The sequence below is a fragment of the Macrobrachium rosenbergii genome, chromosome 39 (genome assembly GCF_040412425.1).
Source record: "Macrobrachium rosenbergii isolate ZJJX-2024 chromosome 39, ASM4041242v1, whole genome shotgun sequence".
NCBI classification, from domain to species: Eukaryota; Metazoa; Arthropoda; class Malacostraca; order Decapoda; family Palaemonidae; genus Macrobrachium; species Macrobrachium rosenbergii.
This window is the reverse complement of record NC_089779.1, coordinates 3,169,416-3,196,206: the sequence shown is the minus strand read 5'-3', so window position 1 is coordinate 3,196,206 and position 26,791 is coordinate 3,169,416. Positions and strand designations below refer to the sequence as shown.

Sequence of the window (26,791 nt, the reverse complement as noted above, 5' to 3'; positions counted from 1 at the left end):
AAATCAGTAAAGTGAAGTGTAACATAATTGTGTAAAATCAGAGTTACTGGAATCGAGTCCTTTTCTGGGCACCTTCTGTGCAATTCCTCGATTTCTTGATCAAAGCGCCTTCCTGCAGCTAAGTAACCATGTGTGCTCTCGACTGCAGATAGGTGTTAGCCTGCTGTGGACCTGTTATCATCCTGTGTGTGCAGTGGCATAACCACTGTTTCCTCTCCCCTGTGGTGCCCTTTGAAGCAGGCCTCCTTTGAGTTTCTTCAGAGAATTAATCATTTGTTTGTTAACCTTATTATACCACAGGACTCTGTTTACCTGTCTTTATTTACGCTACCATTCTTCTGATGTGTGTGTTTATCTAATGCGAATATACTCAAGTGAAGCCTAAGTGTTTACCTAATAACTTCCCCTCTTGAAGAAGGCCCTCAGCCAGAATCTTTTGCTTATGGTTTTAACTGAACCTCTTTTAGAGTCAGATTTCACCTGCCAAGGTAAGTTTTCCGTAACCTTCAGCTTAAAACCATATCATTATGTAATGTGAATTTGTGAATATATGCTTTGAACTGTTTACTGCATGACTGCATTAATGTTTCTGGTTCATAAGAAACTTTGAAAGGTTATGCAAATTTCCATGAGAACTTGTGCTATTATTATCAATGTAGGGTGAATGTTTTATTCTGTAAGTAATATCAAACAACTATTTTTCCTGTTTGTTGTATCAATTTTTTTTCTATTTATTCACCTCAATGTTGTTAAGTTTGACCATGAACTAAAATTCTCTTTAGTCTGTAAATGATTTATTGTTACCATTATGGATTAGTCGAAATATGGCCTCATTTTGATTTTCCACATCACATTTGGTATGCCCTGCTAGGAGTCATATTAGGTCCCTTTAAAAAATTAAGCACACAGATCACACACGTAACAGACACTTTTGTTTCCGTTGTTAGTTTTCAGCAACAGTACCTATCCAGAGATCCTCATAACGAGTTGAGGTTTAGACTGCCAAGGATTTGGCCACTCCTTGTAAAATACTGCAGTTGACGTGAAAGGAAATAATCTGGTCTGATGATAGATAACAAAAAAATTCTCTACCTGGTGTCCTCCATCAAGTTATGGGAGTCTTCTACTGGTATAGTGAAGATAGCACTGGAATAAGTAAGGGCATATTCCCTTAGCAGAACCTTGTTGGACCCTTTCTCTGCGTAGATGGACACCCTGACCTCATTACCACTGTTTGCTGGAGAACACTCCCCAATCTGCATTGTTAATCCAATAACACCTGCATTCCTGTGAAAAATGGATTGAGATTACTGAAGTCAAACTAAGCATATATAACTAATGAATATAAAACCCAAATTCACATCAAAACGATTAAATTCTTTTTTTTTCCAGGTAGGTATTTTTTACGCTATGCAGTCATCTATGTGGAACGAGCCAAACACCATGAGCTGGTCCAGAAAGGTAGGTAAACAGACAGAAAGGAATTAAATTTAAGTAAGCTGGATTTTCTGTTCATTTAAACTTTCTTCAATATATATGTATATATATATATAATATATATATATATATATATATATATATATATATATATATATATATATATATATATATATATATATATATATATATATATATATATATATATATATATCACACCAGTACTTCCCTACCTTAGTAGCTATACATGTCAAAAGAGAGAGAAGAAAAGATAAACGGATAACAGAATACGTACTTTGCATCGAAGGAAGGTGTGCAGACTCTCCTTACACCCTCCCCGGAGAAGACCAGCCTCTGAAGAGCCCCACATCTTCCAACAGATCCACCTTGAACTTGCCATCTGGTATTAGATGAAAAGATAATTTGATTATTATTTTAAAATTATTCTACGTAAAACAGATGCTGTCTAAATAAAATAAGAAAATGTAAGTAATTCCACAATTATCTGGAACTCAACATTATCCGGACACGACCAGACTGCATGGACCCAAGCCCACAGATATATGATATGTCTATTTCAAAATATTTAAAAAAAAAATGCACTCCAATGGTTTACAATGCTGCGTAGCCTCAGCAAAATGTTGGCAACACTGCTTACACTTATGCAGACTGAGAAAGGGTTTTGGGGGTGGGGGAGGACTGGAGAAGTTTCAGAGGTGGGGGGAATGGGTCAGATGGCTGGGCGCCATGGGAGAGGAGAAGCAGTAAGGCTGTGTAGAGGAACTCACTCAGAGAAAGGTTTTCTTTACAACACTGAAAATTTAGAGACCTTAAGCACCCAGTTCTTGCAAAAGCCAAAATGTTTAAAGCATTAAGGTCAGTCAGTAGCAGCAGTGCAAGGCACTGCTGATTGCAATGGTGCACAACGTCTTAAAGGCTAAACGACTAAACATATACATACATACATACATACATACATACACAATACAAAAGCATGGGCCGTCCATTAATCCCATAAGAAATAAGATGAAGGACTAAAAACTGACTTATTCACTGGTATATATTTTAAGTCAAAATTGTATTTCCCTTTCTTTACTGAGAAAATGAAATATTGACGTCCTCATCATCAATACTACGTTTGAATATGTCACACTGAATACTTCCTCCAGGCGAAGCTGAAGAGAGATCTCGTCAGTGGGCTCAGCATCTACGCGACACTCGTAAGCAAGTTTCATTTCTGGTATAGATCTGGCGCACATCGAACCGAATGGTATACAAAAGTGAGGCCAAAGGCCAAGAACTGGGACCTATGAGGTCATTCAGCGCTGAAAGGGGAAACTAAGAGCTAAAGAGTTTCAAGGGTGTAATAAGAGGAAAACCTCGTAGTTGCATTAAAAAACAATTGTTAAGAGAGGATGGAAATTAACATGGAAGAAAGGGAATATGGATAGAGGTACAGTAAAAGGAATGAGAGGGATTGCAGTTAGGGGCCGAAGGGACCCCTACAGAGTCTGATGCATGTCGTCAAGTACAAATCGCAACATAGCCTACAGACACACTGCTATGAACAAAATAGAATGAATACTTTCTTGAAGGAGTAGTAACACGTCCATCTTCTGAGAATGAAAATTCCTAACATATCTCGACTCACTCTCTCTCTTTCTCTCTCTCTCTCTCTCTCACTGACACACGCACGAACATATACACAACTATAGACAAATAAGTACGAAACAATTTCCTACTCACCCAGGAGGACTTTCGTGAAGGAAATAATGCTCGAGAATGATGTCGTCATCTGAAGGTAACGCTTTCAGGTCCATCGACCGAGTAGTAATTTTGCCCCCAAGGAAAACCATACTGTTGCCTTCGGAGCCACAGGATTCCTGAAAGTATTCGTGTTTGTATATTTGTTTCTCCACTATAGAAATCCAAACCGCTTGACAGACCCAGACAAAATTTTGCACACGGCCTCTGTCACCCCAGAAAGGTTTTTAAGTCAAAAGCAAACCCCTACCCTGTGACAGACTTACAAACACAGACAAAACAAATGAAATTTTCGTTTTTACATCACCTTTTCCTTCAGATTTCTGGGTTTATTCTCATTTTATACCCAACGCTTCACCTTTTCTTCTGGTGCTGCCAGAGGTATGCTTAACCTATAACAATAAATCCCCTATGACTTCAATTTTTGGTTAGAATTTACGTGAATTTTTATCATAATTTATGATAATTAATATAATTGTTTATTACCTCGATAAAATCTACAATGAAAACCCAAATTGATAATTTATTTCCATAGTAAGCGAAGCCAAGTCTGCGCATGCATAGTAGTGGCTTAACACAACGATTTCAGCCAGCAGAAACCACCACCAAACTCTCTCTCAAGGCATCACTCAAACATATACAGTAGTATAGGAGCTGAGATGATGTATCAATATACCTCAAATGATTCCATAACTCCAATACCTACTTCTTTGCAAAAGCAAGCACCTATAAAAGGAATATATATAGAAAAATAAGTGTTAATTTTACATACACATCATCTGGCAACCACTTCACAGCGAGAAAAGCAATCATCACAAGTCATTTGCCCCAACTGTTCATACATATGGTTGAAGACGTTATATGATAATTAGTAAATAAACACATTCCCTTTTTGCGTACAGTGCTAAAATGGTCCTACATGCTCCTGTGTCATTTATTACATGATCACCAACATCGTGTAGGAGGAACTACACGTTGCTGCCTGTGCTGGAATAATTGAAATATCATTTTAGACACTCCAGCGGCTGAAATTAATTATCGTGCGAATTGGCAAAAAACTGCATACGGGAAGATAAGTATCTTTTCACACTGCTTGGTGCTGATTACCTGGGAGATAATGACTGAAAATTCTAGATAAAAACTTTACAGGAATGTAGATCATTACATTTGGAAATCTTTTCCGAAAGGCACTTGGATGGGTAAATGTATTAGGTGCAAATAAGGATTAAAATATGCTAACTACCTCACTTTGAGTAACTCAAAGTGCTCACAGCTTACACAACACGTCAATTCATACCTTTTGCTGATGTAATCATACACAGTAAGGAATAGTATTCCCTTCATTTAGGAAAATAAAATTATTGTTTATGGTTATATATTAGAATGATATATATTCATTTCTATCTTTTATCAACGCGTATTTATTCAAAGCACTAAATTACCGATTGCCTAACATTCCTCCAAGAAGGGGTAGATTTTGTTTGATTCTTGATTACATTATTGTACGAACTGACCAAGTTTAAGATGCCATATGCGTAACTGTATACACAATTCTACGTTCAGGAAAGTAAACTTCACTGTCCTATTCATAAAAAACTGAACCATCCCCTCAGTTCTAATTTAACTCATTCACTAATATTGCATGAGAATAGATATCTTTTTTTAATAAGAAATATTTAGTCTATACTCTGTTACGCCTTTTTACTTCTTTCCTATTATCAAGTGAATTGCTGCAAGAGTTAGCGCTCCACCCCCTCGTCACATTAAGAAAAAATGTGGCAAAACACTTTCCTATATGGCTAACTTCAACTCATGATACATATTTTTTATATTGATTTTAAGGGTGTTTCTAACATAACATAATAAACTACAATTCATTATCATTGTAAAGATAATGAGTTATAGTTTATTATGTTATGTTAGAAACGTCCTTAAAACCAACATAAAAAAATATGTATCTTGAGTTGAAGTTACCCATATAAGAAAGTGTTTCGCCACTTTTTTCTTAATATGATGAGGTGGTGGAGGGCTAACTCTTGCAGCAAATCACTTGATAATAGGAAAGAAGTAAAAAGGTGTAACAGAGTATAGACCAAATATTTCTTATTAAAAAAAAGACGTTTATTCTCATTCAGTGTTAACGAATGAGTTTAAATTAGAACTGAGGGGTTGGACCAGTTTTATATGAATTGGACAGCGAAGTTTACTTTCACTATAGTAACACATCATAAAAAGATATCACTGGCCTAGGCTTATACCAAATTGTTTGTATCACATGGGAATCCTGTTTTAGATTTTTACTGTATGATTTGTACTTATAACGGCCTACAAATAGTGTTGATGGGTCTAACAGTGAAATGAATAAGCCTACACATAATTTATTCATATTCTGATCAGTGTCTGAGATGCTTCCCAGATGAAACACAGCAGCACACTGTCAAGAAATTGGCGCTAACCTGTCCACACATGCAATTATCTGTCAATCAACTGGAAGATATTTAGGTAATACCATCAGTTCGTCTGTTCTGGTGAGTGGACGGTCTCCGCCTACAAACTGTTGTCTTCACATAAGTTTTAATGGCAGTTTCAATGAACTGACAGAAGAAATGACAGGTAAACTTGGTGGTGATAAGGAGGAGAAAGAGAGAGAGAGAGATAGTTAATGAATGTCATTCAGAGTTTTTCCGGGCAGCGCCAGGTTAGTCAGCTAATATGTATATATATATATATATATGTAAATTATGTATAAAGCCTGTTGAATACATTGTGCATTTATAAAGCCTGTTGAATACGCACATGGACATTATGAATTTAGATAAGAGTTATCGAGTTCTGTACTGGATAAAGATTTCACACTATGTATGCTTACCTGGATCTTATTTCCATGGATAAAAAACCAATTAGAAGGGTCAACGGGATCAAAGTCATCATAAATGGGTTCAGAGGTTACGTCAGCTGTAGTAACAGCAATGTTGTCAATCCCCCAACACGTTCCGTTAGAATCAGCGCTGCTCATCATACTCCATCTCACACAAACTCCTGGTTGCTTGAATCTTGGCGGGATGGTCCTCATGTGAATTTCATGGGAACGGCCAACTCTAAAAGGAAGTATAAAACAATTCGAAGTATTGCCACATTATCATATTCTTTTATATATATGTGTGTGTGTGTGTGTGTTTGCGTGTGTACTGTATATGTACACGAGTGAAATCTCAATGTATAACACACACTGATGTTAAAAAGTTTCCAAAGAATGAGCTCGAAGTATAATTTGCTTTTTTTTCTGAGAAGAGAGGTGACAAAGTTTGATTGAGAAAGTAAAGCTGACAACTGAGAAATGTATAAGGAAGAGGTTAGACAAGGAGGAGTGTGCTATTCAAATGCCGACTATGGAACAGTTACGCAAGATGTTCAGAAGTACAAGGGAAAAGCTGTGTCGGGTATACATAAGAAAATGATAGAGAGGCAAAGTGGAAGGCTCTTAGGATATGCGGCGTACGTTGTAAGATGCTGTAAGATGCAGTGAGTACAGTGAAGCTTTCATTAGAATGTGTGAGTGAGAAACAGGCATGTCTGGAGTATGACACCCCCTAAGAAAATGGCACTTTAGGTTTACATGGCTACTTTATATCTTCCCCCATTCACGCTTTGATTGCATAATTAAAGACGAAACCTCAATGCAAAAACGCTACTCCTCATCTGCCACTTGATCTTGCTATATAGGAGGCTTATCGGCAATATACTGAATTTTACACACCACAATACGCACTATCTTGCAGGAGCTTTCTCTCTCTCTCTCTCTCTCTCTCTCTCTCTCTCTCTCTCTCTCTCTCTCTCTCTCTCTCACTTCCAAACATTATAAAAAATTCTGTTTTCCTCTATTCTTTCTTCCTAACGATTCAAACTCATGTACTCTTTTCGCATACAAATCGTCTTTTATGATATCTGTACGACCAGACCACCTTATTCTACTGATCCAACTTTTTATCAACACTTCCCATTTTATTTTACCTGAGCTTTAACTCAGCATCATCACGACAACATTAATTCCCTTCCAAAGAGGAGAGTTGTCCCAACAACTGTATCGTAATACATAAGCAACAGGCAGCTTTTTCCTTCATCATCAAAAGTCTCAAATGACTGTTTCATCTGAACACGAGAGCTAGACTCATTCCTCATTTAAAACCACACTGCCCTGTCAATCTTTGCATTATTCTTCTTAATTTCTAAATCAAAATCACACTAAGCACCTTCTCAAGTAGAGTAAGTGCTGTCATGCCACTAAAATTTTTAATTTTATCTTTATATAAAGGCAGAATCATTTCTTTACTCACTCCTTTGGAACTTTTCCCTTGTCCAGACATGCATCATACACCGTGGTCAACCACCCAGCCACTCTTTCACTTCTGTATCGTACTGACTCAGATGTAACCCCAAACACTACAATGGGTTTTTCGTTCTTCAGCCTCTTAATCATGCTATTTTCATCATCAATCACTCTCGAACTCCTAAATCATTTAAAGCAACCTCTATTCTATTCAGAAGTTCCTCAGTACACTCAGTCCACTGGCAAAGGCAGCCCTTTCTTTAGACAGTATCTCTCCACCTGCATTCTTTATTCTTGGGCTTGTTTTCTGATTGATCTTCCCATTTGAATGAATTTCCATAAGGAATACTCTCTCTTTATATAATATATATGTCAGTGACAAATTATGTGCTGGCCTGTCAGAAACATATCCGCTGCAGGTGCAGTTATGTCGACGTTGGAGGTTTACACGGTTAGAGACAGCGAGTTATCTGATGCATGCATCTGTGCTTTCCTGACCATGATCAGGATTTAAGTGCGTAGAGACAGCGTGATCTTCAAACACTGAACCGGGGTCGTCACATTTCCGGGAAGAAGTAATTAAGTGAGCGCGTATATGTGTTGAACTCTCTCATGGTATATTATCAGAGGGACAGACACTCAGGGGGGAAACTTCATTTTGTGACTGGGTCTGATCTGTTTGTGGTGCAGGGTTTAAGAAACACCACCATGACGATACCTCATCTGCGGCCTGAGACAAGTGAGTACCATAACTCATGAACATTATATCTTTTCCAGACATTATGTGGAAATACCCAGTTGTGCTGCAGTGAAATTCCTCTGTGTCTCCATTATGCACTTTCCTGGTCTGTCCTCCATTGTACATTTTTCCGTTTTGAATACTGATGTCATGTAACACCATTTCTGGTTTTAATATATGATATGTTTCTTTTAACAGGCATTCTGGGTTCGTCCTGTGAGGATGAATATTTTGGAAGTGGTGTTTACTCTTTTACATACTATATGACATTTATTGTGGTCTATAATAATTATGACCTCCTTACTTTGCCTGGTGACCAGGGTGTTAGTCACTAGTATTGGCTGGTCTAGAATCATTAATCTGAATGTTTGTGAATCAGAATTCCCTCCAGTTATGATTTCCATTTATACAGGGTGGAATTTACTCCATTTCATGTTGTAGCTTTTGCTGAATTACTTTCGTTAGATTTGCAAATAAAGTCTAGTTTTGTACCTCAGTGTTTAATTCCAGTGGGCCTTGGTTTAAGAATAGGTTCAGTGAGAGGAGTCGATGAGGGAAAACGAATTTGCTGACCCAGGATGGGCCATCACTACCAGAGAATCTTAGAAAAGTAAGATGATTGATGCTGTTCTTAAAACAGGTACAGCAATAGAGTATGACTTTGACCTGGGGACAGGGTCATTAACAGTGGCTGGCAGCGGTGTTAGACATGAATAGATAGTTGAGTAGATAATTAGATAGGGTTAGGTTACGCTTCCGAAGAGACACATCTTATTAATACTGGTATTAATACTGGTATTGGCATCTCAGCGTTATGGCAAATGGGCTGCGGTCCGGGCTCACTCTCCTCCAGTCAGCTGTCCCTCAGCTCCCTGCTAGCACAACACTTCCCGTTCCACTAGCTGTGGTCAGTCCTGAATATTTTTTTACAACTTTTATAGACCATGAGTATGTCTTCCTCTTTCCACTGTTTTTTTTTTTTTTTTATTAATGGTTGACCTTCAAGTTTGCCTGGTCGCATCCCCCTTCTTTGGCCCATTAAGTATAAAAGTATTAAGGTGAAATGTTGCATGAGCCTCCTCCTGTAATGCATATTTATCTCATGCAGTATGTGTAGGGGTATGTGTTACAACACTGACATGAAAAGAAAGTTTCTAGATAAGTAATGACATGCTGCTTTAGACCAGAATCATTCAAGACTAGGTATAATTTTTGTGAAGCACTGCAAATAAATAGAGGGAAATTGTTGCTTTTCCAATACATACACTTCAGAGACAGTAAAAGAACATAAATCATGCTGCCCTGAAAGATAACAATAAATCCTAACTTCACTTATTACATCAATATCGCTTAAGAGACGCTTGTGTGCGGCAGGAAATGATAAGATATAACACAAATAATAACTTTTTCAAGTCACCTTTATCTCTCGGCATTATAAAAAGTCCTTAAATTTTGAACAGACCAATTTGTTCTTGTAACTGGGTCACAGCTTAAGAGCTTTCCTTTCACTGTTCTCTGTCTTTAATCAGAAGCGCAATAAACAAATGCATTCTATATTCCTGTTCTCAAAAACATGATTTTCCACGGCTGTCTTCAACGTCACATCAAAATCGATGTTTCCCTGAGAAGAGAAAAGTAGTTTCTAAACCAAGGACCCACATTTACAAATGCTGTGCTTACCTGTAAGAATGGACCTTTTCCCAGAAGATGCACCCAGAATCATCCAGCCCGTCACTTGGTTGTGTCAACAGTTGATCTTCCATACCATTTCCGGATGTGCCACTTCCCTCATGAGTTCCTGAGGATGTTGAATCGTCACTTCCTTCTTTCATCACAGCCTGATCACTGGCATCCTCTGTTTTTCCAACAGACTTCAGTTCTCTCATGGAGCCAAATGAAAGCTCAATTTCACCAGCAGGTGAGCAACTGCTACCCAAAGTGAAATGAAGGTGCTTAGCTGCAAATGAACACTAGTGTCAGACATATGAAACGTTTGTCTACAGCAGTTAGTATACATATTAAAAAACACACACACAATATATTATATATCTATATATATATATATATATATATATATATATATATATATATATATATATATATATATACTGTGTGTGTGTGTATGCAATTTATGCTTTGTGCATAAGTCATCAGAGATTGAGGAAAAACGTTAGTTAGAGGTCAAGGAATAATGCGAAATCATTTTTTTCTCAAGATACAATACAATTCAACATATTCGATATAACATTTCAAACATTTTAAAGCATAAAATATCATGCAATTACATCCACAGTTCCCTTAAAATATATGCCCTACAATAAAAAGTATTCCCCTGATTATGTGTTGTTCTTTGGCACTGAATGTTTTCATGTCATCGCAATTAACTCTGTCAAAGTGCTGCTGATATCAGGCTAGTAGAAAAGCTGGTGGTCTGAATGAGGGAAGCCACAAGATCAACAAGTTCATCCCAGCCTTGCCTTACCTCTGCTGAAATCCATGGGACGGGAAGTCATTTCTGAGTCATGGTCATCAAAAGTGGCTGCTGATCCGGAAAACAGTCTTTGATGATCTCCCACGGAGCCACCTACAATGTCGTTCCTTGAAAAGGTGAAAGAATAGTTAGTCTCAGATACTAAGAATAGTTCACCCATTTATCATCATGACCAACTCATTAAATATTCAGAGGAGTACAGGTGCACTGTATATGCAGCCAACCTTATGAGTTTAACAAGATCAAAATTAAACAGCATTACATAACTTACAATGACATAACGACCTAACGTATCATCACCTCATAGAGGTGGGTAACTCCATTCAGTTATCAAGAGGGAAGAATTTCGCAGTTCAGTTCGATACTGAAAACAAGTGCTGCGAAGGAGAGCAGAGCCTCCTTGAAACAGCGAAGGCTCTCATGCCGAGATGTTTAGGAAAACGCCACCGGCACAGAATGATTCTGGCATTGCTAAGGCTCTATAGGCATTATGGAGTGCAGTCACTTCGAGGTGCTTGGATTCAAAAGATCCAGGCACTTAAATACGTAAAAATCCGCAATTATGTATATGAGCAAAGCTGTATTATTTCTCCAAATTGCAAAAATGATAAACAAAAAACTGGGGTCGAAGCCAACTCTTGGCTGAAGGGGACCGTCGAGCAAACGGTCGAAACCTCCTATTTTGAATTATTTTTGTAATTTGGAAGAATAATACAACTTTGCTCATATACTTACATAATAGGGGATTTTTATTTATTATTTCTGGTCACAACATAGTGATACATCAATGTTCTACAGTAGGTATTTTGTCAAGTACCAGCAACAACCTAGATGCTTATTACGAGTGAAATGCAGGAAAGTAACTGAGTTGGTTAGAATCATCTGGCTGGAAACAGTCCTATCATATCTTCCTTTACTTATCTGCAGTGTTAATTGGTTCCAGTTACTCTTGCTTCGAAGTCATTTTCATAAATGCCCTCTACACTTTTGCAGAACGGAAAGTATCGTGGATGAGTAGACCGTTGTCTACACGGTTCCGGATGTCTACTATAAGTGATGCTTTTGAAGCGAAATGAGAAATTTATTACTGAAGTTTGTAGTGAATAAGGAGGCAGCAAAGATTTTCCTTCATAGGGGAGATCGAAGAACTGTCTAATGAACGATGATGGCTGATACCAGCCATGAATGCGTACCATATAGACGATTCCAGCCTTTGGCTCTCGAAATCATCTCTGAAGACGAAGCCAGGAAGGTCGACTCCCGTAAGTAGAGACTCTTTCAGTCGAAACTCAGCAATGGAACTCTCTGCAAGAAATCACGTAAGAAATAAACGATTACACAAACAAAATCTCAACATTCTCAGTTTGTTTTAGGAACGCCTGAATTTAAATTTAACCTTTTCATGCCACATAAAAGCATCTTACCATTTACTTACTATTCAAGAATTTGAAATTAGTCTCATCTACAAATACAATCACCCTGGAAGCGAATACACTTCACACACACCCGTCGTGTAAGGAAGACTGAGATTAAATGAAAATAAAGTTTCTTTTTTATTGTGGCAAGGTCTCATATCAAAACCAGAATCTCAAAATGAACTTATAAATCTCAAAATTCCGATCGTTAAAACAAAATAGTAAACGAACTTTCTGGAACACAGATGCAGAGAGAGAGAGAGAGAGAGAGAGAGAGAGAGAGAGAGAGAGAGAGAGAGAGAGAGAGAGAGAGAGAGAGAGAGAGAGAGATGGCAAACCAACCTTTTTCACAGACTTCTAATATTGGAAGATCTTTGAAGAGCAGCTGTTCCCCCAAAGATCCTTGAGCCCTGAGGAAATAGAAAAAATTAATTTTTTCCTTCATGGCTACTACATCTTTTGCTTACTTCGGCTTAAAAGCTGTCAGAAAGTCCCACTTCCTACAGCACAAAACAGTTTTAATATTTCCTGGTTTCATGACTTGCTCATGGCGAAAAAGCACTTGCATTATAATAAACGAGACAGTAATACAGAAAGATCAAGAGGGTTCGCAAGGGAACATTTTAAGCGACTACCATTCACTGCATTAACGAACAGTGCCTCTCATTGCAATCACTGATACTCACAGAAAATTGACACATCCACTTCCCGACGGAGGCGCCATCCACAGGAACGACAGACTGCGTCTAGGTTTGTTTGAAATATGAGAGTGCAGGATTGTGCACAGCAGGCCTTTCGTTGCTCCTCCCTAGGGCGTAAGGAAAAAGTAAGGCGAGTTAGAAAGGGGCTTGTCAAACTCATCGGAATTGCCTATAACTGTCAAGCATGCGGTTTACTTCTCCTATAACTGTCAAGCATGCGGTTTACTTCTCCTATAACTGCCAAGCATGTGGTTTACTTCTATAACTGTCAAGCATGCTGTTTACTTCTCCTATAACTGTCAAGCATGTGGCTTACTTCTCCTATACCCGTCAAACATGCGGTTTACTTCCCCTCCAACAGACCTAGCGATGAACTGCCATTATTTGTATCTCAGATACCCCAAAACAAAGTGATTTAATACATAAGCAAAAGGAAACGAGGAAGGAGTGCAGAAAAGTAATTTTCCCAAGCATTACCCACATCCCCCACCTTTGTGTGAACTACAATATTCTCTATAAAAGCTACTTCGGGTAAAGAAGTGAACATCTCACTCGTCATGGGGATTATTATCAACCTAACGGAATACCTGTTTATGAAAAAAGAGAACACTTCCACTCAGTAAAGCCTGGGTTTCATAGTAAAATGAAGACTGGTGATGTGCTGTCGATTAGGTCTTCGGGTAATGCTCTGAAAGTACAACACAACACATGCATTCATTCCGATCCCTTGTGATGGCGTGGTTGGAACGGCATTGACCAGCTGTTTCTTCTAACCTAGGTGGGAATTTTGGCATGAAAATTCGAAATTCAAGGCTTTTGATGGAAAACGTTCAAAAGAAATATTGGTGAAACACCTTCGCGTACTCTCTGGCTGGAAGCCTGTTAGATAATGTTCATCAACTCAGTTCTGCAAGCATTGTCAAGAAACCGTTCTGATAAGAACTCGCTCCTTGCTTGTCGTTGAACTGATTCACAAACACACACCCATGATGTATGCATAAGATGCATAATGACCTATGTGTAGGGTGTATGCTGTGTATCTTCAAGACTTAATCATTAGACTGCTATAGAAAATACCGCCAAGTATTCAAGCGGAAAATTCTACAGAGTTTGTGCATTGTAGTTCAGCTTCATATTTTACAAAACATCTTGATAATCTTAACCCACTGGTCGGGACCACTTCGCTCAGGGTCTAACGTAAAGGATAATGAAAACTCAATAAATAAGTTCAATAATGTACAAACTGATAGTGATTCCTAACTTATGACTTCGAAGGAGCATCATATTCACCAAACGACCCCCTGATGATTCGCTATAATTCATATCTGCTACATAAGATCCAGAAAGCTGGATAAAACATTCTTTGCGAGCACCTTAATAGAACAGTCTCAAATTTCGTACAAGCCGTAAATTTGAATTTAACGGGGAATATTGTTCTCGTAATTTTGGTATGGCATGAAATATCCTTCATCATCGGTATTGAGTCAACCACTTGTAATGTTCGTGAAGTGCAGAACATGAATATAATTCCACACAATGTAACATGTTTATATATCTTTGTAGCATAATACGTATTTTTCAAGAAAACGAAGATGTAAAAAGCTAAGTACACCTTAGTTTAACCAGACCACCGAGCTGATTTACAGCTCTCCTAGGGCTGGCCTGAAGGATTAGATTTATTTTACGTGGCCAAGAACCAACTGGTTACCTAGCAACGGGACCTACAGCTTATCGTGGAATCCGACCCATATTATACCAAGAAATGAATTTCTATCACTAGAAATAAATCCCTCTAACTCTTCATTGGCCGGCCGGAGAGGCGAACTCGGGCCTGGCAGAGTGCTAGCCGACAACTCTACCGATTCTCCCAACGAGGAACTGAAAAAGAGTAGTGATGAGGCCCGAGTACGAACAAAGCTATGAGCTAATGTTTATGAACAATAATATTCACTACAAGTTCCCTTTAGCTGGGAGTTGGTGAAAGACTAAAAATAAAAAAATAGGCAGACTGAATACGACTTGGAAAGCAAACAGACTGACACCCCACACGAAAGCAATATTACAAATTAGTCTAATACGATCTGAATTGCAATACGGACACGAATCATAGCATGAAATGAACCTATATCTAAAAGATTTCGTCAGTTTTGGGAAGAAAGCTTCAAGAAGAAGTGAGAAAAGATACCAGAAGGTAAAGTTCGTAAGTTCCATTTGTAAATGAGACAATGTTGAAAGGGTGGCGCAGAAGTGTCGGACATGTCCTTCAAACGCTCAGGGGCATCTGAGAGCAATGAATGAAAGGAATATATACCGGATCAACATACCGAGGCATGAAAGATATGTGCCGTAATTTGTATTCTTACAGATGGCAATAAGGATGTAAAAAATTAATAAATCCAGTTTATTCTATGTTCTTTGTTCATATATTGTTCATTTAAAATTTTGGGAAACCTATTTTTTTTTTCAGTGAAGAATGTCTGACTCTGGCGCACCAAAGATAAAATTAAGGGCATCACAGTCACCATCCTCAAGTGGTTCTTGCGATCCAACGAAATGCATAATCTGCCAAAAATCTGAAGATAAATGTGAAACCACCCGCACAGAGAATGGCAGGACACGTATCATTGAAGCAGCGGAAGTGAGAAGGGACGTACTTTTTGAAAGACTGAAGCAAGTGGACAAAAGCAAATTCTTGAACCATGTTACTAACGAATGTTATAAGCAGAATACCCTCAAGAAAACACTGGGTAAACTCAAGCAGTTAAGCAAAGTCTCCACATATATTGCTGCTCATTCCCCCGAGGATAGCCCAGCCTCTGTTCATGTTCTATGGTGGATTCTCGGGACCCCGCCAGCTAATATTAACAAATCAAAACACCACAACATATAAATGGAGGATTTCTGAAAAAGAGCGAGCTGAATCATCCCTATACGGCAGCCATGATACCTCAGGATGATGAGTTTACCCGAACTTCCGACCTGCAAGATGCAAGATGGAAGATGCGACTGCCGTATTTGGAGCAGATCTTGACTGTCACAGCCAGTGTATTCGTAACTACATCAGGAAAGAAGAGAAAGCGGCAACTGAATCATCGTCAACGCCAACTGGCCAGCAGAATTATGATATCTTTGAAAATTTTACGAAAGATTTAGAACCAAGTTTCAGGATGTCTACCCTCACTAAAAAAGTGGCCCAGTGGACCCTCTAAAGAAATCAAGCGCGTAATTTTCAGGCCCTTTCATGCATGTAAAACCCCCGTGGTTCCTTGATTATTTTGCCACTGCCCAGTTTGTTTTGTGGGAAACTAACAGGTTGGGTGATGCGTTCATTTCCGCTTTGCCTTTGGCTAGCATTGCGAATACCAGGAAAAATGACCGTACCTTAGCTGAGAGAGTAGAAGTTCATAGGTCTAGTGAAGAAAAGGTTAAAACAATCTCACTCACATGCAGAGAAGCAGGCATGTTGATATGACTGCTCTCGGAAAGTGTCTTCGTGAGGGCGTGTATCCCCGTCAGCATGAACCCGTCCAGAGGCACGCTGGAGGTCACCAGAACTGAAAGCATCGAAATAAGACCTTTAGTGGAAACAGAAGCGTTGTGCCACTTCATCCCAAAAGCGCCTCCTTCAGAATCAATGATCAAAGCAGAGAACAAATACAACAGTAAATGGAGAGTAGAAATATTGACCTAATATTGAATCATTTCTGTCAAGCTGAGTTGCTTACGCAAAGGAGCCAAAACGATTTTGCTGCAAGTGCCCATTGTTAGAGATATATAATCGCCAGAAACCTATAAACTGTAACAGACAGAAAGAGCAGTAACTTCTGTCCTTATTCAGCAGACTGAACGAGGACTTACAAGTGTCTCCAAAAATATACTAGGATGATTATGATATTGATGACCATCAGCGATGATAAAGAAATAAAAATACTGACCTGTTTTAAAAAAATTTCATATTCACAGAGATTATCCGATTCGAAAAAAAGGCCATTTTGCTTTACCTGAATCCGCGTGAGGTTTCTTCAAAGCAATTTAATCCCTTAAACTGAGGCAAAAAACGATCATTGTCAAGTGTGAATTTGGTTCCTCTCTTATGGTAGTAATAGGTATTAAGTGACCTTACTATATTGATCTGTGGTTACATGGATGTTGTAAGAAAGGGATTTATTATGTACATCAAAATTTATCAGTCTGTCTTTACATTTTACTATCCATACATGCTTGCACTGACAAACACAGTCACTAATACCTTTATATATATACTGTATACATTATATATATATATATATATATATATATATATATATATATATATATATATATATATATATATATATATATATATATATATATATATATATATATATATATATATATATATATATACATATATATATATATATAATATTTTTATATCTCACTTAAGACCACAGGTGAAAAAGTAATATACTGGAGGCAGTGACCAGTTTCTACTTGATTTCAAAGCCATTAACGAAGAACTGATACATACCGGAGGAAACTCACAATACACTATATGCTTGGGGGACAGTTCAAACACCCAGAACTGTTCGAAACTAGAACTCGCCACCTGACAGGTGTCAGGAGGGAAGAGCAACGGACAAGCCTCATTTGTGCTCAGGCCAGGTACTGTTTTCACGCATATCTAGAAACCTACTCGAAATTGATACATTTTGCATATTTCGTCTGAAACTGTAGGACCAAGTTTATACATGCCTGGACTAATGTTCATATTTTTACCATAACTTTCTTTCACAAAACAAGACTAATGATATGTCTTTTGCCTCCTGCCCAGTTGATTACATGACTGTTTTCGCGAACGTGTACAAAAATTTAACTGTTCACCAAAGCGTATCTTACACATTGCTTATGCTGTTCTGTTCGCTTTTCCATTTTTTGACTAATCTCAAAGACTAGCACATCCATTAGTATTGTCGGAGAGTTCTTTACGAGCACACTTAAATGCAACATTACCCCCAAAATTCTTAAGATAGGGATACCTTTCACGTTATTGTATGGTAGAACAAGTGGATTTTTTTTTGTAGTTTCTTTTTGGCTCTGATACCGAGTATTTTTTGCAGTTTCTAATGCAATGTCTAGTACATAATCAGGATATTTCAATTTGTTCCCAGTATTCCTATTTTGATCTATTTCATCATCACTATACTCAGAGTTACATATTTGTAATGCTCTTAAAAACATAGATGTGAACACTGATTTCTTGACCTTATTACTATGACAGGAATAAAATTGGAAATCTGCAGAAATAACAGTAGGTTTTCTGTAGACACCGTATTTAAACCCATTACAAGATCTATGTATTAGGCAATCCAAGAAGGGCAGGAACCATCTTTCTCCATTTTCATGGTAAATTTAACTGATGGTACTAATTCATTCAACTTGTCCAAGAAATGATTTATACTTTCGTTCCCAGACCGTATGCAACTTATATCGTCAACATACCTGAATACACTACTCTCCCGGCAACACTAAAAGATGTGTACAGTGTATCAAATTCCACGTACGTCTTGTGATAAAAAGTATACCTTAGTTTAACCAGACCACTGAGCTGATTAACAGCTCTCCTAGCACTGGCCCGAAGGATTTAATTTATTTTACGTGGCTAAGAACCAATTGGTTACCTAGCAACGGGACCTACAGCTTATTGTGGAATCCGAACCACATCATACCGAGAAATTAATTTCTATCGCCAGAAAAAAATTCCTCTAATTCTTCATTGGCCAGCCACAGACTCGAACGCGAGCTACGTCTTGTGACAACTTTCATATTAGTCACACTGGAAAAATACTGGAAAAGAGACTAGTTTAAGAATTTTGAAGCTACGCACAGGTTACCAGTGGAATTTCTGAACGTTAGTGAAAACAGTCATACAATCTGTTAAGCATGGGCAAAATAGATAGCTTATTCTAATAATGCACTGGAAAGGAATATCACGGAGTCTTTTTTTTTTTATAAAAGATTATAAAAGAAACTCATTGTAAAAACAGAAACATCAATCAAGGCATGTATAATCTTGATCCTACAGTTTCAAAAGCAATATGTAGAATGTTTAATATTGACATCAGATAGTAGATATGCACGAAGATAATACCTGACCTACTGTCAACACGGATGAAGTTTGTCACTCCTCCCTCCTGACACCTTCAGGTGGGGATTCTTAGTTTCCAAGGGCTGGAGCTGTCCCCAAAGCATTTAAGTTGTGGGTTTCTTCCACTGTGGATCACTAATTCTTCGTCAATGGCTTAGAAAGAAAGTAGAAACTGGTCTTCACCTGAGGTCTTTAGATTCTTTGCTTTATTCTAAAGAATTTCCAAAAACGACACAGGCAATGAAAAAGAAGAAGACATGGTTTCACAAACAATAACTAAGATTAAAGGGGTATAAAAGGAACAACTTTCTTGGACTAACTTGGGTACTGGATTAGCCAAGGAGATGCCAAGGACTCCAGCAAGGATTCCTGAGTTTTTAACATTTTAAAACTCCTTCAAATCTTTTGCTGAATGGACCTCAAAATAATATTATCCTAATTTGTTAGCTGTATTCATTTGGATTTTAAGGAGTTTCAAGAAACCGAATTTTATTGCTATTACACTACCACGGGACTAAGTGATTCCCCGTTACTTTTCAAGTGATTCTCCGTTACTTTTCACCGAGGTGCACAAAATGAACTTCTTTTGGTCGTTCTACCTGAATGTCTGTGCTGATTCATTCTGACATTTAACTCCCTACTTGTCTGGCCTAAATACAGTGAATCAGTCCATACATGGGGTTTCCTGTCCTCTGGTGGGGACAATTTTTCATAAGCATGTTTTTTTTTACAGGGTAACTATATGAAAGATCATATTTGCACTGAATATTTTTAACAAGGATTTGATGCTAATAAAAAAAAAGGGCAGTCTCGGGTAATTCCGTCCTCTACGCACTTATCATAAAATGGCTTCAGAGCTTCATTGCAGCAAGTGTCCAAAATATGAGCTGGACAACAAGAAACCCTACATTATTCTCCTCAGGTCTGTAGGTCGTTATCCGGGAATCGAGGACTGACACGTACGTAGTGCTCATAGAAACGTTAAAGAGAATACAGAGATTGTTATACAATATAAATATAATGTCCTGAAACATAATGTACAGAAGCGACTCTATTGTTTTTCTAAATAGGCTACATTTACAGTGAAATTGCTCACGACTGAGGACAAGTCTGAGGTTGCACCCACGCTGCAGTAAGACTCATAAAGCCACGGTGGCAATTCATCGCATCCTTATCACAAGCAGGTTGACAAGGAAAGGAAGAGGGAACGAACCTTCGGCAGAAGCTGGATAACAACAAGAAGTACTGGTTAGAGCTAACAGCAGTCACTGACTTACATTCAACCTGTTTGTGCTGTGTGTGCAACAAATTACCGACGTTTGATTATAACATCTTCTGCTGCCGTGTGGACTCGTCATAAAAACGGCGAGAAACCGTTTTTTTCTGTTTCTAGCGCGAATTTCAAAGGCGAGTCTTGTTTGTACCGTGGTATAAGTATTTGATTCATCTTATGAGTAAAATGCTTTTCCAAACTCCTTACATAAACTTGAGAGAACTGGTGAAAGAGGGTCACCTATCGCCATACTGAACTAATGAACTTACAGTTACAAATACGCAAGTTAATTGATGCCACAATCTGACTGACTGATAGTGGCAAATCCTTCCTGGTCTATCAGTTTTTGAGATATTCAAATACCAGTTCAATAGACACTTGTGTAAATAAAGAACAAATAACAAAACTTACTAATCCAGAACCGAGATTGATTGTGATACAGTTTAATTTTTCTTTTAGGTCTAATGAATTACTCAGTTCGGTGCCTGGGATAGTTCCTGACAGCGGAGACGGCCATTTTGTAAAGTATTTCGAAAACGGCCTCATTACCTAAGGTACATGTATGTAACTTCCAAGAAAAACTGAATGAAGAAGTCTCTTCTATCAGATTCCCGCTTGAAAAAAAAAATGCTGGCTTTCCCTCTTTGGACATTATCATCATACGGAACTGTTCCAGTGTGAATGGAGTCACGCAGAGAAGCAACAAATAATTTAACGTATGAACATAATTCTCCTGGGCATCACACACCATTAGAACAAAATTTCTTTATTCTCTTCAAAGTTCCTGCGAGCATTACGTGTTGTCAGCACTGAATTCCTAGATCGTGAACTACGGAATGCTGGAAAAATAGGTAGGGACGTGTGAACCATTCCGGAAAGTTCGTAACAATTTCCCGAGGTCTCAAATTGTGTGAGCTGTAAGACAAGGAGACATTGTGCTGTTCCAACGGACAGGGCGTGAGGAAACACACACCCCTTAAATATCCCCCAAAAGCCGTTACCTTTTGGCATGGGTATTTCTGACCTACGATTGGTCAGACATCCCTGGTAGGAGAAATCAACCAATGTCCTACCTGAGGGGAAAATTCAGGGGGCGAGAGAAATGCCCAGCATGCCCACGCTAGGCCGCCATTGGGAGGATTCTGGAGCTGGCACTCGGAGGACAATGACGTGTTATTGCCCATCGCCTCGTGCTATTCCGTCGTTGCGGCCAGTTACCGCTAAGTTACTGTAATTTTTAGTTTCATTAGATACTCGGGCCCTCGTGTAAGTTTTAGATAATACAGAGCTTTGTAAAATTTACCCCGTGTCTTATTTAAGCATGACCCACAGTACTGCAGCCGGACCAGTGTAAGTAGACCCCATGAGAGGTCGGGGTCTCATGTTTTGGATACTTGCTACAATGACGCTTTGAAAACATTTTAAAATAAAAGTGACAGGAGGATACAATTACCTAAGAAAGCCCTTTGGCTGCCTTTATTTCATCACATTTGAGTCCATCAAATCATTGTTGAAAGTATTCAATGTAAATGTAACCTTTGCATACAATAACAGTAAAAAACATGCCTAAGATATTGTCCTCGTCAGAGTAACAACATTGTCTCTAAAATCCCACATACAGACTATGATTCGCTTTATCTGGTTGATGGTTTTATGGATTTTAGGTATACATGCCAAGCACTGGGCCAACTGGTGCCTTCAGTGCTTAAAATCAAACACTGATTTACTTAAAATTCAATACATCTATAAATTAAGATAAAAAATTGTACCAAAATCGCTTTATTTGGACCAGATGAGTAGGGCATGAAATGTCAGAAAAAGTCGACATAAATATATATATATTCACCTGGAACTAGCCAAAAGAGTAATGCTCTTTATGTAAACTTAAGTAAAAATCACCAAAGATTGATTGGACCCACATCAGTAGTAGGCCTACAATTGTTACCGTAAATCTTTTAGAATTCACATAACACAAGTTAAAAATACAATTTAAAGGGCCAGAGTTCTAAAAAAAATCCAAAAGAGATCTGGAAGAGAAACTAAAGAAATTCAGTTTCTTGGTTTTATCTTCAACGTCTCCTTGGTTACTCAAGTACGTTTTAGATAGATGATCCTAATCTGAAGAAGTTCCTCATTGGATGGGTTGGTATCGTTCTCGGTAGTACTCTGCTGGGCCCGCGTTCGATTCTCCGACCGGCCAACGAAGAATTAGAGAAATTTATTTCTGGTGATAGAAATTCATTTCTCGCTATAATGTACAAAGCGCGAGATCGACCTGCTCAGGACTGAATGTCCTTCATATTCATCACTGTTATTTCTTGTGGTATTCCATACATGAGCACCTTCTGGGTATGTTAGAAGTGGAAGTTCTCCAATATTGCATTTTATGATATTGTATCTTAATACAAGTCGTAATTTTGCCAAAAAAAGAGACTTTTCAAGGATATGTACTAGTTCCTCATTGGGCGGATGGGTTTCGTTCTCAGCTAGCACTCTGCTACCCGCAAGTTCCAATCTCCGACCGGCCAATGAAGAATAAGAGGAATTTATCTCTGGTGATAGAAATTCAGTTCTCGTCATAATGTGGTTCGGATTCCACAATAAGCTGTAGGTCCCGTTGCTAGGTAACCAATTGGTTCTTAGCCACGTAAAATAAATCTAATCCTTTGGGCCAGCCCTAGGAGAGCTGTTAATCAGCTCAGTGGTCTGGTTAAACTAAAGTATACTTAACTTTAAAGGATAATATATGTACTGACCTGGATGTCATAACCTGCATGTTTTTAAAGAAGCATCGTAGTGTCACGAGGATATGAGTCCTCTGGAAAAATCTACAACCCTTCCCTGAATCAGTCATTGAATAGAGTGAGGATGAGAGCTACTGTTGCTTTCACTTCCTTGGAGAGGCTTGGCTCTATTTCTTGATGTTTATTTCCCTCCTCAGATGTTGAAACATATCACCATTATGGCATCTAAAATCTATTATCATTTGCAACTATCATCCCTTCCCATTTGCATGATGGGTAATAGGATTCAGTGAGCAAGTCGTTGCATGGGAAAGTATAGATAATAACTTCATTTTGATTATTACTGTGAGTCCGCGGTAAATGAAGGTTACAGTCATGACAACTGTTTCCGCAGAATTTGCTACAAGAGTACTGTCTCCCATGCAGCAAGGAAAGCTGTCAACTGATATTTTTCTTGGGTGTGGGTGAATCATATAAGGTACTGCAATGATTTCCAACTAAATCATCTTCTAAAAGTTCATGTAGCCTACTTATCAATTCATTACACACTTTGGAACGAATATTTCTGACGTCTACCTGCATTTGGCCGAAGTTATCTACAAATGTTAAATGTAAAGTTATATATTTAGAAATAGCTTTTCATAACTTAAACAAGAGAATTGCAAAAGTTCTCTAACCTTGATACACAGCATGGGGTTCGTAAAGAGGGGGATTGGTCTCTGCCCCCGACAGTTCAACCTTTATGGTCACTTCGTCCTTCCCAATTCCTGTTGGCTCACCGGGTCTTGGATAGTGACACATGAAGTAGAAAGGTGAGGAAACTGGACCGTAGGAAGTTAATGATGATCCGGTCTCTCCTTCTCCCTCCATGGCGTCTCCCTCTAGACTTCTTGGATCACTCAAGGAATTCTGATTCCCACCAGGCAATTTCTCCCTTTTTCTTTTGAAATGAGCCTCGGTCGCATCAACACCAGACTCTTGACTCTGGCTGCCTGATTGCAGCTGATCACTAATGACTATACTTTCTCCTGGTCCCTGGATCGAGAAGAAAAAACATAATTTTTAGGTCGCATTCGACCAGTCATTTTGCAGGCGAAATATTTAGCATCAGGCATCAAGATACATACAAAAAATATTACAAGAAAATGTCATTAATAAAGAATCCATTCCTTCACATTCATTACTTAATTCTTCATACATAATCCCACTGCTCAAGGATTGAAGCACCCCTATATGAGTATCGATAAATTACCGCAAACAGAAGAAATGCATGATTATTGTGATTTTCTATTACAGCTTTTGTGGTGATACGTATTTAAGGAGGGTAAAAGGAAAGTTTTTAGTAGTCTGAATCTTTGTCTGACTGAGTCTTGAATCTTTATCTGAGTCTGAAAGGGGAAACAACTGGTTGTACTGGGTGATTTGAAAGCAGAGGTAGGTGGCAGAGAAAGAGATGACTTGCTTGGCATGTGAAGCAAGCCAGGAATGAGTGAGAATGGATGAGTTCATGGAATTGGAATGTACTTTGAGGGGTTTGGGAACACAGGGTGTTCAGAGAAGAACATTCACGAGTATACTTTGAAAAAAAGTTTGTTAGACAATGTGTGACAAATATCCGAGTGGGTTACTAGACTTAATGAAGAGATGTGGTGTGGCTGGACGAATATGCGGTACATTATTTTTGTATTAAGATTTAAAAAGATTTCATTGTGTATTATTTGACACTACCTTGATGCAGACATGACGATTTTTTAACTGATAAGCACATACACTGTTTGTTATCAATCATTCTTAAGAAGAATGATATGGTGCTGGTTTGGATAGCAAAGTTTTCGCGACTTAAAAAGCTTTTGAATATTGTATTAGACAACCCCTCCGCCAATCTCTCTCTCTCTCTCTCTCTCTCTCTCTCTCTCTCTCTCTCTCTCTCTCTCTCTCGAGTGTTTCAGTGACAAGTAAGATCAAGTTTGGGAGAGGTGAGATGACTTCTAGTGTCCCTGACTACTTTAGGTAGGTAGAAAAAATGTTCAAGAGAGATATTACCGAAAAATATTACCATTTTGCCCTTTTAAAGAGGTTTTACGGTTACTAGCAGTTTTCATTCTAACACTCACAGCACTTTTTACTTTTCAGTACTGCACATTTTATCTTTAGTCACTGTACTTTTTACCTTTAGTCACAGCCCTTTTTATTCTTACAGTCACATGTTTTAATCTTGCAGCCATGGTATGATTCTATGAAGAAAGGAATGTGATTGGTGAAAATCATCGCACCACGAGAAACCAGTATTCGATCTGAACATATATTCCGTAAAAGAGAAACAACACATCTGATAATCGCGTTTAACTCACTGCCTGCTCAGCTTCATCTTGTGATGGTGGAAGAGATTTTTCAGCGGTAAACGTCTCGCCATCTCCTTGCAATCCTTGAGATCCTATACATAACAAGAAGAGCAGAAGTCCCGGCAATAATTTCTGAAAGGAAAAGGTTATGTCAGAAAAAATATAAATATGAAATTTAAAAAATTTTTTTTTTTCTTAACCAAGAAATTAAGAAGTTGCAATCTGAGTGTGTGGAACTTTCAAGATAAATCCAAAGAACTCGCAGATTACTTACTTCTGCCAAGGACTCGTGATAGGGAATAAAACAATACATTCATAATTTCTGGTTTTTATGACCACTGACCTTAATAGGTCAAACATGATAAACTTAACTGTTAGCGAGTTACTGTTATAATATATCAGTGTGATAAGGGCACTAAAGATCTGTAGCCTGCTTTGAAGCATTTCAGATGCCAAAATTCTGACTCTGACTTTTAGATTTGGACAATTTACAGATTTCTGAGTTTCAGACTTGAACAATTTACAGATTTCTCACAGAAGTTAATTATCTAAAGGTGATCACTAATGGATCTGTCTCATCTCATCAAAGACTGTTCATCTGTTCTTGAAACCTGCTGCTAAGACAATTCTGTCTCGCTCTGACAGCAGTTCTGGCATTACTTTCCCCACAAGTTTAATGCATTTTGTCTCCTGAACCTTCAAAATTCAAATAGTCAGCCACGGCCTGTTTATGTAATTAGTACCGCGACACACCACCAGGGCGGCGCTCTGGTTTGTTTATATCTGCCACAGGCTGCTGAGTTCCCACGTAATTTCGGAAATTTTTCTTAATTTTATGATAACAGACATACTGTAATTCGGTTTATAAATACTGTATTATTAATTTCATGTGATAATATGGCTTGTTTTTCAACAGCAGCAGCAGCAGCATGTGTGGGCTTTAAATGCTTTTAAATAAGCATGGGAAGAACGCCACCAACAACGCCAACTAGCGGCAGCCGCCCGAAACTCTTTTTTTCTACAAACATCATATGATTCGTCGGGTCGGATTCCGGTTTGTTGTTTGAACTCCGACACAAAATTTACTCAACATTTCGTGTTGATATCCGATTATTTCGAGTTCTAGTACAGTCGAGGACCGGGGTTCTACTGTATATATATATATATACAGTACATATATATGTATATATAAATACATACATATTTATATATATATATATATATATATATATATATATATATATATTGTTATGATCTCATCTTTCAGAGACCAGCAGGTTCAAAACGAAAACAAGCAATTGGGCTGGAATACCTGACGAATGGTGACAAGCATAGAAGGAGCACAACAAAACCCACAAAATACAGCCTTAAGATTAATTTATTACATACAAATGTCCAAGTGAGTCAGGTCCACTTACATACAAATCAAAT

At 38.2% G+C, this 26,791-nt stretch overlaps 1 protein-coding gene across 1 annotated transcript in view; it reads right to left on the bottom strand.

The window, feature by feature from the left end:
* LOC136825656 (reelin-like) overlaps window positions 1-26,791 on the bottom strand; it is a 127,357-nt gene that overhangs the window by 88,613 nt on the left and 11,953 nt on the right. Inside the window, 12 exon segments of the mRNA XM_067082338.1 lie at window positions 1,093-1,287; window positions 1,733-1,837; window positions 3,184-3,320; window positions 6,071-6,299; window positions 9,948-10,224; window positions 10,750-10,865; window positions 11,952-12,063; window positions 12,516-12,583; window positions 12,860-12,981; window positions 16,319-16,428; window positions 23,696-24,053; window positions 25,370-25,492. Of these exon segments, the coding sequence (XP_066938439.1) occupies window positions 1,093-1,287; window positions 1,733-1,837; window positions 3,184-3,320; window positions 6,071-6,299; window positions 9,948-10,224; window positions 10,750-10,865; window positions 11,952-12,063; window positions 12,516-12,583; window positions 12,860-12,981; window positions 16,319-16,428; window positions 23,696-24,053; window positions 25,370-25,492 (1,952 nt within the window).